This window comes from Anopheles marshallii, chromosome 3 (assembly GCF_943734725.1).
Source record: "Anopheles marshallii chromosome 3, idAnoMarsDA_429_01, whole genome shotgun sequence".
Lineage (NCBI taxonomy): Eukaryota > Metazoa > Arthropoda > Insecta > Diptera > Culicidae > Anopheles > Anopheles marshallii.
The window spans coordinates 50,373,589-50,388,936 of record NC_071327.1 but is presented as its reverse complement, the minus strand read 5'-3'; the positions used below and the strand labels follow the sequence as shown (position 1 = coordinate 50,388,936).

The following is a 15,348-nucleotide window of genomic DNA, read 5'->3' as shown; positions in this document are numbered from 1 at the left end:
AAACTGACAAATTGTGTCTGTGTGTTCCGTAGCTTAATTAGAAAATGTTTCATGTCCGTCTGAGATACGGAACGAATGATTTAACCTGCACCGTGCCGGAATCAACAGTTAACTGCAGCCGTATTAAGGAGCGATTGTTCACTCATGATTCACGACGTTTGCTCCTGCTGTTGTCTTCCCTGGTGCGATTATCGACAAACGTACAGAAATGTAGTAGCAACAACTGCCAGTCTTTGCAGATCTACATTCGCTCATCCGACAGCATTCAGCAGTTTAATCTGCAAACGAGGGTTTGATTTTTTTAGCGCGATAGAAGCTAAAATATGTTAATGTCACTTCCTAATGAATTGAGTATTTTTCTTAATTTATCCCACCCAACACGCTCTCCCAAGGATGTCTTATCAGTGTGTGAGTTTTATTTGTTTTCTGTTGACTGTTTGGAAGTATATCCGGCGTAGATTAAATGTTCAGCAGCACATCGGACACCGGTGGGGTGACGATTTCACACAATCAAACTCGTCCTGCGAACAAAACACGGTCATCTTGACGATTGGTGATAGTGTTTGTAAGAAAGAAAAAATGAACACACAGCGTACAAAACACGGGCAAACCCAAAAACAATGAGCACGAAGGATCAACTTTGAAGGATCTGACAGTGATAAGATAAGAGAGTGAAGGAAGCTGTGCGTTTCGGAAGCAAATTGAAATAAATTTTTCACCACGCTCCCCCATTCCCTGGTTTCTACAGACAAGGGCTAGTCTAGTCTACGACCAGTGACAGAGACTTTTCCGATCTTTTTGCCTGCTGTTTTATCAGTGCGATAGGCATCAGTACATTCTGTTCGTTTCAAACTGCTCATCAGCCGGAGTGCGAAAGAGCACCACAATCCAGATGTGCTAACGGAAGCAACAGAAGGCACCAAGTAGAGAAAGTTTCCTTTGGCTGCAATCCTTAGCGTTGGTTCGTGTGGAAAAAGTAGTATAAAAAGAGAAGCAAGAATAAGATAAACGGTGGAAAAATTTCCAACCAAAAGTTCATCCGTTGAATGGTATCATTTTTGTGTTGGTCATACTCACCTTCATAGCCAGAGCTGGAGTAAATTCAACGCCAAATGCCTTAACACTGACGTTGTCTAAGAATATGATGGCAAGGGCGTGGAACCCTGTTTTCCCAGCAGAGAGTTTCGGTTTTCGGTTCACGACACTCTGGCACAGTTTCCATACCGTTGGCCTAGTTCTTATTTGCTTCTGTTTTTAAAATAATGCCAACGTTTGCTTCCGATACTTCTTGGAAAAGTGCAATGCTCAAGAACTGGTAAGGTGAACCTTTTTTGCACAACTTTAGTTGGTGGAGAATTTGTCATAAATTGCAATTAGTGTTTCGTTACGGGTTTTGTTCTCCGAAACAGATACACTGCCAGTGTACCACTTGCGAAAACATGTGAACTAATCAAAAGACCAGGGAATGTTTAAAGATTTCTTATGGGAGAAGTGCTTGACTAGTAGAGCTTTCATTTTTTCGCAATTACCTCATTCGTGTTTCCCCGGTCTACAGTTTAACATGCCGTCTTAATGCTTAATACATTCGCTGTTCTTCTTGAGATATTCACCGGAATCACTAGACTGACCATTCAAAGGCTGTAAATGGAACTCAAGAGGACTGCAGGTTTCCTCTCTCGTGTATATAAGCGTTCGTAAAAAATCTCATTATTTATAGCAGTCACGTAGATAACAGAAAACAGTGTGGGTTAAACTCATTGATGAGATGGAGAGAGAAATTTCCTCAAAATCTGCAAACACTTACAAGGATAGTTCGGCGCTTAGCTTGATGGAAAAATATCAACAACCAAAATCCTTTCATGATCTACAATGGAAAAGGTTATCCCTACAATAAACCTTCTTGGAAATAATGTGGAGAAACATGATGTACTAAGATGAAAACATTTTTTTTCTAAAAAGAAATGGATTATTTTTTTATTAATATGTATTAAGGGTTATTAAGGATTATTAAGTATTTAGAAATTAGAGTGCTTAGTGTCCAAAGTTTAAAAACACCTGAAATTCCAAAATTAGTTAAAAAAAACATTTCTGATATTAAAAAATAATCAGTCCAACACATTGTAACAAGAAACAATACAATTAATGTACAACAAACCACAAACTAGAGCATTATACAGAAAGCGCCCACGACGGAGAAAACTTGTCCCTACAGAGATAAAGCTTCAAATGAAATAAATCAACCAAACCAACATGACGAACCAGGAACACAGCATCGTAATATGAAAACAAGAGATAAATTGCACGAGCAGAACAATACACAAAGCGGAAATACTTCGAGAGCCCCAGAAGCTTCAACCTTTTGGCCAACAAAACCAAACTCCAGCCGTGGGACACTCGCTGCGCAGGTAAACGCTTTCGAAGGGCACAAAATTAAATTATCCCGTTGGTTTTGGCGAACGGCAAGGAAACACTTTTTTTTTGTTGTCCTCCTCGAAGGCTTCTTCGTTTTCGCGCACTGGCGCATCATCGTCTGTTCGGTGTTTGAAGTCGCAATGTAATTTAATTTCCGAGCAACATCCACTGTCCAAAGATGGTCGTCAACGGCGGATTTTTTTCATCTTATGCTGCTGCTTTGCAGGCACAGGTAGCAGCAATAAGCTTATTTACCTTCTCCGTTTTCTTCTTGTGCCACATTGGCGCACCACCATATTGGACTGGGCCCGTTCGAGGACACGCACATTGTTAAAGAGCGAAATTTGATCCTAAACTGTGGATAAGAATGTCTGTAGAACCGCTTCCAGCTGCTTTTTTGCTGGGATGGGTTCGATCGAACGAACGGGGAAGATTCGCGAAAGGGACTAATTTCCCTTAAGATTTTGAAGTAGGCTTCAAAGAAACCATTCCACCAAGGCCACACAGCAGTGACGAGATGCGTAGCGCCAAAAACGAGTAACGTACCAAGTGGAAGCATCAAAAAGCTTCATTACTGAAACGATAACTTCAAGCAGGCTTTACCTTTTCGCGAAACGCGTCAGTGCCGGTTCTCGAAGAAGTCAGAAACAATCACACGTTATTTGTATTTAAATGTCTCCTGGTATTCACTGCTTGGAGAAACAATTTTCTTAACACGCTCACCCTTTCTCGGCACACGAACGTGGGAGGGACAATGGACCGTCTAATTGCCGACCACGGGTTGTGTTGTATTTTGTGCTGAAGGTAGCACAATTTAATTGCAGCACATTAGGACACCCACTTTAGGACCCTCGGAGTCCATCCTCGGCAAAGGTATCCATTACGCAGCCTATCCAGGAAGCTCCACCCCAATAAAACACCCAACCGTTTTTGGAGTATCGGTCGCCCGGCCGAATATGGGACGTTTTGGGGAAGAAATAAAGATTGACTTAGTCGCTAGGAAATCGGGAAACAACTGACTCAACACAAATAACTCCTTCCGTTGCGCTTCGTTACTGTAGCAGGAACGTCCCTAGCTAACCTTCGGAGCTCACGGTGTAGCCGACAGGGAAATGCGGACTCGCGGTAACAGCTGTCAGATTTTATCAAACCGGAAAACGGATGCAAGATGTAGCACCAGGAGGCCGTACCTTTCCGGCTTCTAGCGTGTTTCATGCGTTTTGTTTCCTTTTTCCGACGTTTCGGGGCCTTCTCCCGAGATGGCGCTGTTACGTCTTTGACCGGGGAAGCTAACGCTAACGGGAATGCCCTTGGATAGCTTGGTTGGGTGGGTTAGCCGTAGGTCCGGGAATGGGTAGTCTATTACGCTGGATAAATATTTAATATGTTTCCGACCGAAAGGTGTTTTATTTCGGAATCACAATTGATGGATCGACAGTGCGGTGTAGTGTCGTCGGTTTCCAGGTCGGCTACCGGGTGCGTAGCCAAAATTGCTAATGAAGTAGGACCGGATCCGGGTGCGTCTTCCTGTGTGTGTTTTTTTTTTTTTGATCTCCCAAAAACAAACCGCGGAAACTGGCAGCAAGTGAACTTGGGCAGCATCGCAAGAACGAGAGAGAGATAAATAATTCATAAAGTGTGCGAATCGGTCTCGAACGGTTGTGCGGTTTTTGTGCTGCCTGACTTTCCGTCACTTCCTTCCGTGTTCCTTTTTTGTGGGTATAGGCTTTCAGAGGTCGGTTTTGTCTCTCGGTCTCTGTCTGTTTCTTTCATGATTGCCATTATTCCTTGCTCTTCACAGCTTCAAGAGTATTCTTACGCAATTCTTTGCCACAGCTCGTGCAAAGCCTGGTGGCTGCGAAAATTGCCTCCGGTAAATGGTGAGTGGTGGCCGGGCACGGTTGGACATGCAAGACCGGAAAGGCCACTCCATGCGGCTGATGCCCCGAGGTTTCATGAGGCGGAAAATAATTTACGTGAAGCCAAAGCCAAACACACCGAAGCCAAAGCCTGTACTAAGTGCGTCAGAAGTGGATCGATTCATGGAAATGGCGGCTGAGAAGTGTTGAGAAGGTGGTCCGGAATGTTGATGAAGCTGCTTAGTAACGGAGCAACGGTGGCTGGCAGGTGCAAAGCGGTAGAGAGGAGTTTTAATCTCACGCTGGTGTCTATTTCGGCTGTTTATGCTAACACCAATGAACTTGAGGTGCTTTTTATCGACACCAAAACGTTTTTACGATGATTTTGCGAATCGTTGGTTTTGTGTGTGTGTGTTGTTTCACTCTAAGCGGTGTGGTGAATTACTGCTGGAATATTTATGGGTGTGTTTTTTTCAACTTTTCAAGCTATGCAGCACGATCATGTTCTGTTTTAAATTTGTTATGTGAAATTGGAGAATTCGCTAATATATAATAGAGTGATCTTATATAATAGAGTGTTATAGTTATTAACATAATGAGATTTTTATCAATTTACCTATCTAACGCATCAAAGCGACTGCTTAATTCCAATGTGGACTTAAATTACCTTTTAGGGTTATGTCCGTTAAGTAGGACCCTTACGTAAGGGCGGGATCTTAAGATTCCTCGGACCGCATTAAGATCAGCAGGTAGTCAGGATCATGGCGGTAATTTAAACCTTAATGTTGTAGTTAGCTCGACTTCGACATCGACAACTTCGAAAATCAAATGAGTACTTCAATGATGCATAAATGAATTAATGCAAATTTATCATAACTAACTCAGTACATTAGTGAAGTGGGGCTCAGTGCTTTTGAGAATTTACACGAATATTTGGTAAAGAGTCTATGATCGTTTATGATATTAAAAGGTCTCATAAGGGTCCTCATAACTTATTAATGCTTCAGGGCTCGTGAATCTTTAGAGTAGACAATCTTTCATTTAGACATTCCATTCATTTAGTACAAAGATTGTTTCAGATTCATGAATTAAAATCATATACACCATCGAATAGAGTATCAGCAAAAACAAATGATTGTTCCTATTGATTGAAATTGCAGCCAACTCCCAGTTACACGATTCAAATACACGACATAATAACGACGCTCATTTCTTTTCTATAGGAATAATCGGATCCTGTTAACGTATTAGCTGATAAGTCTGATAATATTTAGATAAAGCAAAGCCTCTAATATCGTTCTATTCTTCTTTCTTTCAGGAACCGAGTGTACAAACTAAATTTGAAAAATATTAGCATGACATCATGCGAGGTAAGTCATACAAACAGGAACAAGCCATTGTTTCATGAGCAAGCTCTAGCAAAATAATATAAGTAATTTACTTATTTTAAAAAGCATCAATGAGCTCTAGGGGTTCCACCCCTTAAGTAGATGCTACACATTATCCATCGAATTTCAACGGCAATTTTCGATTGATAGTTTTCCTTTTACCTCGCTCGAACCGGTGGATGCGCCTGTAGGCGGAAAGCAATTCACCAAATGTTTCCTACTGTTTTTGTTGTTGTTTTTTTTGTTTCCTGCATACTTACCCCCTCCCATCTCATCACACTCCACGCCCAATCACTCGATAAGCCAAACTCTGGCAAACAGTTCTAGCGCACAGTTTTGTGAAGTTTTCCATCTGCAAAACACATCAAACAGAATAGTTTTCCCGTACGCCCGGCGACGCACGGCAGCAAGTGTACCGCTTTCAAAGCCAGCGGGAAGCTATTTCTGCGGTCATTTTGGGTGTTTGTTTGTTTGTGTTTGTGTATGTGTGTGTCTGCTTTGAAATGAAACAAAAACAAACTCACCATATCCTCCCCTGGGGTGGGAAAAAACAACAGCGCATACACCGGCAAACATGAGCTGAGGTGCTGCCAGGTGAACTGTGGTCCTTATGGTGATGAAACTAACGTACGAATTCAAATCAATTGATCTTTCCTTTTCACCGGTAGGTGCAACCGTTTGCATTGCAGCCAGCGGAAAGGCACAAAACTGCATCGACAAATCGGCTGATGCAAAGTGTAGCTAACGAATAAGTGGAGACAGGAGCAAAAAATAAAACACTGAAACAACCCGCTTAGATGGAGTCATTTCCGTACCAGTTTTGGTATGAGGGAAATTGTTTTGACCTCACCGAAACTCACCAACCCCTCCACTTCAGTGGGAGCGTTCGATTATCGCTTGATCCGCTGGGGGGGGGGGGGGACAATCGGAAAAGCTGGGAAACGAGAACGATGCACCACGCTTGTTGCAGTGCCGTTTGTTGGAGTCAGGAGCAAAAATACAACACATCAACCTGTGGTACTATCACCACCAGCGCTCCCAAAAGACAGGACGTCCGGTATCCGGATGCGGAATTGATGTGTTTTTCCTTCTCTTTCGTTTTTTGTTTCGTGTGTGGGTTTTCTTTTTTTTCCGTTGTTTATCACGTCTGCACACTGTTTGCTGGTACCGCTGGCATTGCCTCACGTCGTCAGGCATCTTGTGAACAGCATGTTTATTTCCCACCGCTTCCACATACACGACAACAAAAAATCCCTGTGGTTGAGCTATTTTACGATAAAATATATTGTTTCTCGATCAAAGCGATTCCGCGTGCTGCTTGAAAAGGACATCACCGTGGAATATACGCTACAGGAACCGGAAGCATCCCTTAGTGAGGGGTTTCCCTTCTTTTAAGCTGATGGTTGATATTTTTTGTTTTTGTAAAGTAAATACATTTTTAAACGTTATTGAATTGTATTACTAAGGGGATGTGTTTGTTTTGTTTTGCTTGAAATAAAAATAATGGGAACCTATTATTATGGCCTTTAATTCCGATCGTTTAGTCCTTTCACGTGCTACGATTCCAATATGGCTAAGCAAAAAGCGCTTGAATTAGTTTTTGTCGCTCATCGGACGACTCACCTTTAGCATAAAAATATTCAGATCAACAAAAGCGGCACTTGAAATGAATTGTTCAATTGATTAACTATCCCTAGAATAATTCCCTATGCTTTCCATGCTTCGATATGTTTATATACAGTTATCATGGCTGTGCCAACTAAAGTTGGCTTTTTAATGGCTGTTTACTGTGCCAAATAGTTTTGATATCTCACAAAGGTTATTATTAAGCTAGCGATTAAAATTTATATTTGAGCTTATTTTCAATCACTTCGTTAAGGTGCTGTTAAGTGCGTCTTGATACTAAAATTAATAATACCAGTTGAATTCCTCGTTTCTTTAGACCACTTAGGTCTTGTTGCTACCAATATTAAAGCCGATTATGTAGAGTTCGGGGCGGGCCGGTGGCATGATGGTAGCGGCGCCGGTCTTCACACGAACGGACCGGACCAAAATTCCATCTCGACCAATCCCCCATATACAGGACTGATTATGCACCTACGGGTAAATAAAGTCACAGAAAGTTAGAATTGGCATGCCTAGACCTCTTGAGGTATTGACAGTGCTTTATTACGGTTTTATCAGGTCCTATGAGAACTACATGTTCTGGAATAACACTTGCATAGCAACAGCGACCTCTTTAAGTTATTTGAGTATCGTATTGCTTTTGTTTCAATACGCGATTCCATTTGAACCCATAATAGGCATAAAATTAAAGCATTACCCTGCCACATCAAACTGATTTTATTAAGTAGAAATAAATCTATTAAATAAAAATAGTAAAAAAATACAATTCTTAAAAAGAAAACGCTCATTAACATGTTATAAACGTATCGTGCTTTATTAAGGATATCCGATGTATAACCAACGACGTACGAACAGAGAGAGATCGCGCCCACTCATTGTCACTTATTTTATATCCTGAGTACCTCGCGTAGGCACTCACTATCTCAGTATTTGCTATAATATAAAGCATGCGTTACACTATTGAAGACTGTGTCCATAACAAACACCTTTCGTAAAAGTTCGCTCCTTTACAACAACACGCACTGTACGGTCTCATTACAGTCTTAAGTGTGTCTCTGTTTGCGAGCAAGTCGCGGAAAGATTTAATGCGAGAAATTTGGTTTTGAATTACTATTACGCGAATTGCACTTTATTTTTACTCCTACGTTGCGTTCCTTTCTTGGCTTCTACCTTGCGACTGGTGCAACAGCACGCGCTTCAACCGTTTGCGCCTCTGTCCCTTGTCGTGCCCAGCTGTCAACACTTTTGTATATAAACAGTTTTGTTCTGCGCGAACAGTCCCTTTAATGGTGTTTCTAATGTAACCACATTCATTTCAAACGGGCAACCTACCAAGGAAAAAGCATAACGATATGTAACAGGAATGAAAAAAAAAGAAAGCAAGTATGAACATGCTCCAATTCTTTCCTACAAACAACGTTAAAATAAGGTAAGCCGCTCGTTTCGCCAACCACAGCGCTTTTGTTTTGTCCAGCTTTTTGTTGACTGTTTTTTTAGCAAGTGCATGTCTCCTGTGGAAAATTCACGGATTTACACCATTCTCACATGTGGTTTGGAAGAACCACATGAGCACACTAGCACACTCAGATACATACGTGATCGCTCTTGCAACTCTTCTCCAGCAAACTAAATTAATTACTGCTGGAGTTAAAATGCAGCTGATGTCGTTTTTTCTATTCGTTTGTGTTTTTTCTCTTCTACTATGTATGTGCCATTTTTGGTTTTTCATCTCATTCTCGATTATACTTACATTATGTATCTTACAACGTGTGCTACCTGCCTAGTTTTCTATTCGCGAATTCATCCCTTTTTTGTTCAGGATCATGATGGGATTTTTGTTGAGGTTAGCTATGACAAGAGCTGTGACTTGGTAATTGAGCTCGAGTTTTTGTTTTGCTCTCAGTTTCGTTAGGATGTATGGAAAACCTATGGATTGAAAAGGAGTAATGTTTCGTTAATTATTTTTATTCCATCCATCAAAATGTACACTCAACAATTTTTAGAAAACGGTAAAATAACTCGAATAAGCTAGGACCATAACACTTTTTCTTGCACGAAGTAATTTCTCTATAATTTTAAACTTCAAGTGAGCGTGCAAAGGGAAAGATTTTTTTCCTTTGCTGCTTGTCAGCCTACTGTCTACAATCAACAATCCCATCATCATCGTCATCATCATCACGAGCATCCTGCAATCAAGCAACGTCAGTAACCTTTTTTATCAAATTACCCCAGCGACTCGTCTCTATCGAGATGACTTTTCTACCAGTCCACTGGATCACCCATTCTGCCCAGACGCTTATCTTTTACCGTACTCCGAATGTCCAACAAATGTCACGGTGAGAAGTTTGTCTCCCGAGGCGTTCCCGTTTCATTTGCACTTAAATCTACTGGTGGAAACAAAATGTAGAAAAAACACAAAGGTATGACCAAAATGCTCACACCGAAAGCACGTCATCATTGGAATATTCGTGACCAAATCCCGTGCGTGTAAGGTTGTCGGTTTCCAAAAACCTCAGAAATAAAAATAGAAATTAAGGAGAAAAAGATAGAAGATGTAATAAAGACATGAGAGAAGAGAAGATGGCCAAAACCAACACATATACAGAAAAGTCTGGGAGACCAGCTCGAGTGGATATGGTGGCTTTAGGATATTCGGCACATTTTAAGAATGCCGCTCACAAATTCCACCTCACGTTTGTATGGCCGTCGAGTCGTAGGTTGGGAAAACGTGGACTTTAGCTTAATGGTTTCGAGTCGTATCATCGTACATCGAGTATTTTGGCTCGTATGTTGTACATAGGCCGGACAACGCTACGGTAAGGTGCGTCGTGTCACCTTTAGACGCTTCATCCGACGAATTGCTTCACGTTACTCATGGTAGATTTTTTCGTTTCGTTCATAAGAAGTGCGGAAGTATCACACCATTAGAAGGTGCCATCAAATGTGACTTTTGCTAGGAAGTGAGATTATCTGTGGAATCGTTATCGATACTCGATACGTTGACGAAATGGCTTCTCGTGGGTGTGTGTTTTATCTTCGGTAGGCATTTTGCTGCACCGCTGCCAGAGCGCTATTTGAATGGGGAATTTAATTTTACTGCTAATCGATCTACCCACATCGAGAAACCGATTTTGATCGTATCGTTGGTTGCCGTTAGTACATTCTGTATATCGGTTTTCGGTAAGTTCAAAATGTAGGTCAGATGATAGGTGTTTAATGCAAGAAGGTGACATTATTTTGTAGAATACAGTACAGCTGAATTGCATTTAAACGTTTCACGCATTTTCTACCAGTGGAATACTGATTGGTTTGGAATTGGTGTACAGTGTCTAGAGAAAGAATGCATGAAAAATGAAGAGAATGAAAATGGTTTCATTCGCTCTTAGCGGGTAATTGTGTCGGAAAAGTCCGATACAACGAGGAGCTAAATAATTTCATTGGTTAGAATATTTCCAAACGAACAAAATTCATCTAATATTTTTCTAGCATTTATTAAATAAACGGAAATAGATCATTATTTTATATGTTAGTTAAAGTAGCAAAGATTAAGAAAATATTATATGCATGATGCTTTTACCAAAATTCTAAAATCAATATCTGTGCGATATAAACTATTTAATAATGCCACATGATTCGCTTCACGAGAAATAAATGAAAAACTTACTGTATCCTCATGCAAAGGAAATGGAATGTGTTAGTAAAATAATACACTCAACACCCACATAGACCGGAAATCGAACTGTCACCGATGCAGAGAACGCCCGAAAAAACCAGTACACAATACATAGAGCAACCATGAAACATTGTGATCTTTGAGGAGATTTGCTCACGACATATCATACGGAGGTCGAACGGGGCAGTGACCATTTAGCGTCACCCAAGCAGCTCATCCGGCGAAAGTCCCGATACGGTTCCGGATGAAGACGATGATGACTCGGCACGATACTAAACTGCGTTGGTGTTACGTTTGGCTTCGTTAGTCTTTTTTAACGCAGCCAAATCAGCCATTTCGTAAGGATGGGGGAAGAAAAAAAAGCACGCATACACACAAATAAACCTCAACGAAAATCCGCCCTAGGCGTCAGCATCCCATAAACATTGGCTAGAGTTCTACGGGGTGGATTAGTTAAACGAGGGAACAACAACGACGACAGTAGATAAGCCATAAATGATATGTGAACGATTAACATTTATGAGCTCCGAAGCTGCACTGATATCCTTCGCACACGGGCAGCCATCTAGCCGATACGTGTGGCAGGGAAAGGATCCGTTTGCGAGTTTTGGGTAAACAAACTGTCATCCTCCCGTCGTTTTCTGATCATTCGATAGGATAGGATAGCGTGGCACCAGGACTGACATTCGATTTCCGGTCAAATGATTTGTAGTTGCGTCATATTCCACATGAGCGAAAAAAATAACCATGGAACCCAGCTTCTATCGAACCTTCTTGTTCAGCCCTGCTAGCAAGCCTTTCTTTTCAGTATAAACACCCAAATGGAAGGTCTTTCCCATTTCATTGAACCATCCTAACTGTCCGCTGACAAAATGTGACCTTTTCCCTAGGTTCGGACAGATTTCGCACTGGAAGTAATGTTTAATGCAGCAACTGTTTCGTAGCGCTCGACTCGTTTTATGCTTTTTTCGTGACGGATTTGACACGCTTAATGTGTTTGTGAGTCGGCCGAAAAAATGACCACCAATCAATGGGGCTCGCTAGCTGGGTGCGCGTGCTCCCGTCCGGAAAATGATGGATTATCAACCATTTACCGGATGGGCGATCATCGCACTATCTCGCAGGTGATTAGTTGTGAATTTATTGCACAGAAATGACGTTTTTCATCGTTAAATAATAAAAACGCTTCAGGAGAAAATTGATCCAAGCATACGGTAACAAAAGCACGGGTAGGATTATTAATCGCACGGTTAATGCTGGAAATATTAGCTTCAATACAAAACACTTCTCCATGTTTTATTTTACGAGGTTCAATTGAATTGCGTTGTGTTTAAAGCAGCGATTTTGAAATGAATTATTTTTCTACTTTCGGTACGAACGATGTAAGGGGTTTTTGTATTTGCTAAATAAAATTGAATAAAGCAAATCATCGCAACCGGTGTAGGAAACCGATCGAACCGAATGGAAATTTTACGCTTTAATGACCAGGTACACTCACACGCGTGCACCGGGCATAAATACATTTATTCACCCAACCGCAAAGAACCGCTCTGATTAGAACCCAATGAGATCCACCATGTAGTTCGGCGTGATGGAGCCGATTTGTCGGAGCTGTGGGGAGAAAACAGTTGGGTGGAAAGAAAAATCCTAATCAAACCCCACCAGTCCACCAGCGCTGCACCCATTCCAATATCAATTAAAAACTGACCAATTTACAAAATGCATTCCTTCCGCCTGTCCGTCTGCCGGGTTGTTTCCTGCCACCCGTCGAAAGATGGCGCCACGATTTACCGGCACGTCATAAATAACGAAAGTAATGAAATAAAATTTTATGAAAATATAAATTGCCCTACGGGTGGTATGGTGTATAGGTTTAGGAAGCTGAAAACTTGCTGATTTCTGCTGACTAAGCGTATTGGAGTAGGAAGTTGAAAAAGAAGCCACACACACACATACACATATACACACATAGCCATACACTGGTAAAAACAAAACAAAAAACCCGCAACAAACGGCGCTTGAAATGCAACCTTCCTGCCACCTAACCGATGAGTGGGGATTTAATTTAATTTTGAGAAATTAAATATTTTCCCCATTTTCCGCTTCGCTGATGGAAACTATTTCTATGGCGAATGGTATTTTGCAACGCTGCATGCCATTACTCGTGCCACGCGCGTTGAATCTATAGCATAAACATTTGTACGGGGATGTTTGTAGGGGGAACATTATCACCACCCGGGTCTTTTATGTCCATGCGTATTTAATCCAACCCAACCATCCCAGTACGCACATGGGTACGCGTGTGCGTGATAATTTTCACGCGGTAAACTGCCACCATTAGCCATTCGTCTCGCACACTTATCGCCACCATAATGTGCATGCACGGTGATCGGAATGCATGCGACAAGAAGCGCAAGGTACCGCACACGTTGGCAGGCGGCCCACTAATGCCACGTCCCGCGCATCGATGATTCCATTGCGTGCTATGCGTGGTTGGCCGCGAAGCCACATTTTTACACATTCTAACTGGTTAACCGTGGAGATCCGGTTAATGTGTTGGTGCGGGTATGCAGAGCTTTCCTCGGGCATGTGGTGACAGTTTATGCATAAAGGAGAGTAAAACAACTAGGCAAACAAAAAATATAAACAGACACATTATGTCGATGAAATAAATTAAATTTATTTCGCGAATGCCAGCTCGTAAATGAAATATATCGCACGATTAGAACAATTGCGTCGAAATATTTCATTTCCACGTGATGGTGTCGATGGAAGTGGGTTGAGCTTTATTGTAGTTTAAATCGTGTTGTCTGATGGATTTTTTTTGTAATCATATACTGATAAATTGCACGCGAGATATAGAGCGGCAGACATGTTGCAAGACCAATTTATTAAACTGGATTCAAAGTTTTTAAGTCAAAAACTTGTATTGGGTGATTTATTTAAAGTTACATTTGTTCATATTTTCTGTTCAGCCAAGAAAATAAGTTAGGTCTACCAGTAAGTTCCTGGAGCTTTAGCAAATATGGACCACCGGTTAATTAAGAACACGAATTTTCAAATTTCATGTTATGGCACATTTATAGGCTGGCACATTTATTGGCATTTATAATGACATTGTAACTATTCTAATATTAATATGTATCCTAAAAAATTTAATAGATGTTAATTTTTAAAAGAAACATCATGGAAAGTTTCCAGCAAAAAAACGTGTTGTTTACGTAAAAAATTCATCTGATTTTTGTTGTTTACTCTAGGCAATTCAAGTTCAAAGAAGTTGAAATAAATGCCAACTTAAAACAGCAAGCTCAATAGCTAACTACATTAAATATTCACTTACGGAAACTTATGGTCTGTGTAGAATTATAGTTTATATCATCCTAAACTTAGCATACATTAACTGAACAATAACTGTGGTTTAACATGAACTTAACACACGATGGTATATTAATAGACGGCTCTTTACATGGCACTGGTCCAAAATCCTATCTAGATCAAAGCCCCATACGCACGACTGACTATCCAGCTACGGTTAAGTAAAGTCGTAGAAAGCCAGACATGGCATATCCAGATGCGTTGAAGTTGTTGTATCGATAAAGAAGTGCCTTACGTTTTAAACCCTAATCTTACGTCTAAATCTTCCGTTTAAAAACCCTAATCGATGAATGAACTTATCTAGAACTGTACTGAACCGCTCGAAAGCTGACATGAACAATGGTCAAGGTCTGCACGAAAAGGTTCTGAATAATGACTATTCAATTTCTATAGTGGCTACTCTCTACTCTTTTCACTGCTCTTCTAAATCAGACAAATCATAAATATGTTCGATTCATTACTATTCCATAACATGCCAGAAATTTTGGAAAAAGTAATTATTTCTTATGAACAATCATTTCTCAAAACACAAAATTACCTGAAGTTTAAAAAAAACTACTAACTACTTACATGTCAACTTACTGTACTACTTACATGTCAACTCAATACTAAAAATGGTTCTATTTTTATTTCTTTAGGTAGTTATCATACAGCGATATTCCAATCATATTTGTATGATTGTCTCGTAAATAATGTTTGGCATTAAATAGTGCAAAGCATCAATATTCCCACCATTCATTAAACTTGCCAAACCACCCGCTATCAATTGACAAACCACCATGACAATCACATCTCATCAGCGCTCCATAACAATGGACCAAAATTGCTAGCCCGATGATCAAATTCTGCGGTTTCGCGTGTTTTGCAAGCAACGACAGCTTCGCATTGCACGTCCCTGTGACTGATCGGAAAGGGCCAATGATTGACGGTCTGTCTAATAGGAATTGGCGGTTAGGCGTGTTTCCCTCCTGCTTGCATGGGATTGGGGCTATTCTGGTGGTTGGTTTCAAATCAA

The 15,348-nt window shown here is 40.8% G+C and overlaps 1 protein-coding gene across 1 annotated transcript in view; it reads left to right on the top strand.

The window, feature by feature from the left end:
• The window catches only part of LOC128715317 (semaphorin-2A-like), an 81,716-nt gene that overhangs the window by 45,393 nt on the left and 20,975 nt on the right, over positions 1-15,348 (top strand). Inside the window, exon 3 of the mRNA XM_053810200.1 lies at positions 5,590-5,641. Within this exon, the coding sequence (XP_053666175.1) occupies positions 5,590-5,641 (52 nt within the window). The remainder of the gene's footprint in view (positions 1-5,589; positions 5,642-15,348) is intronic.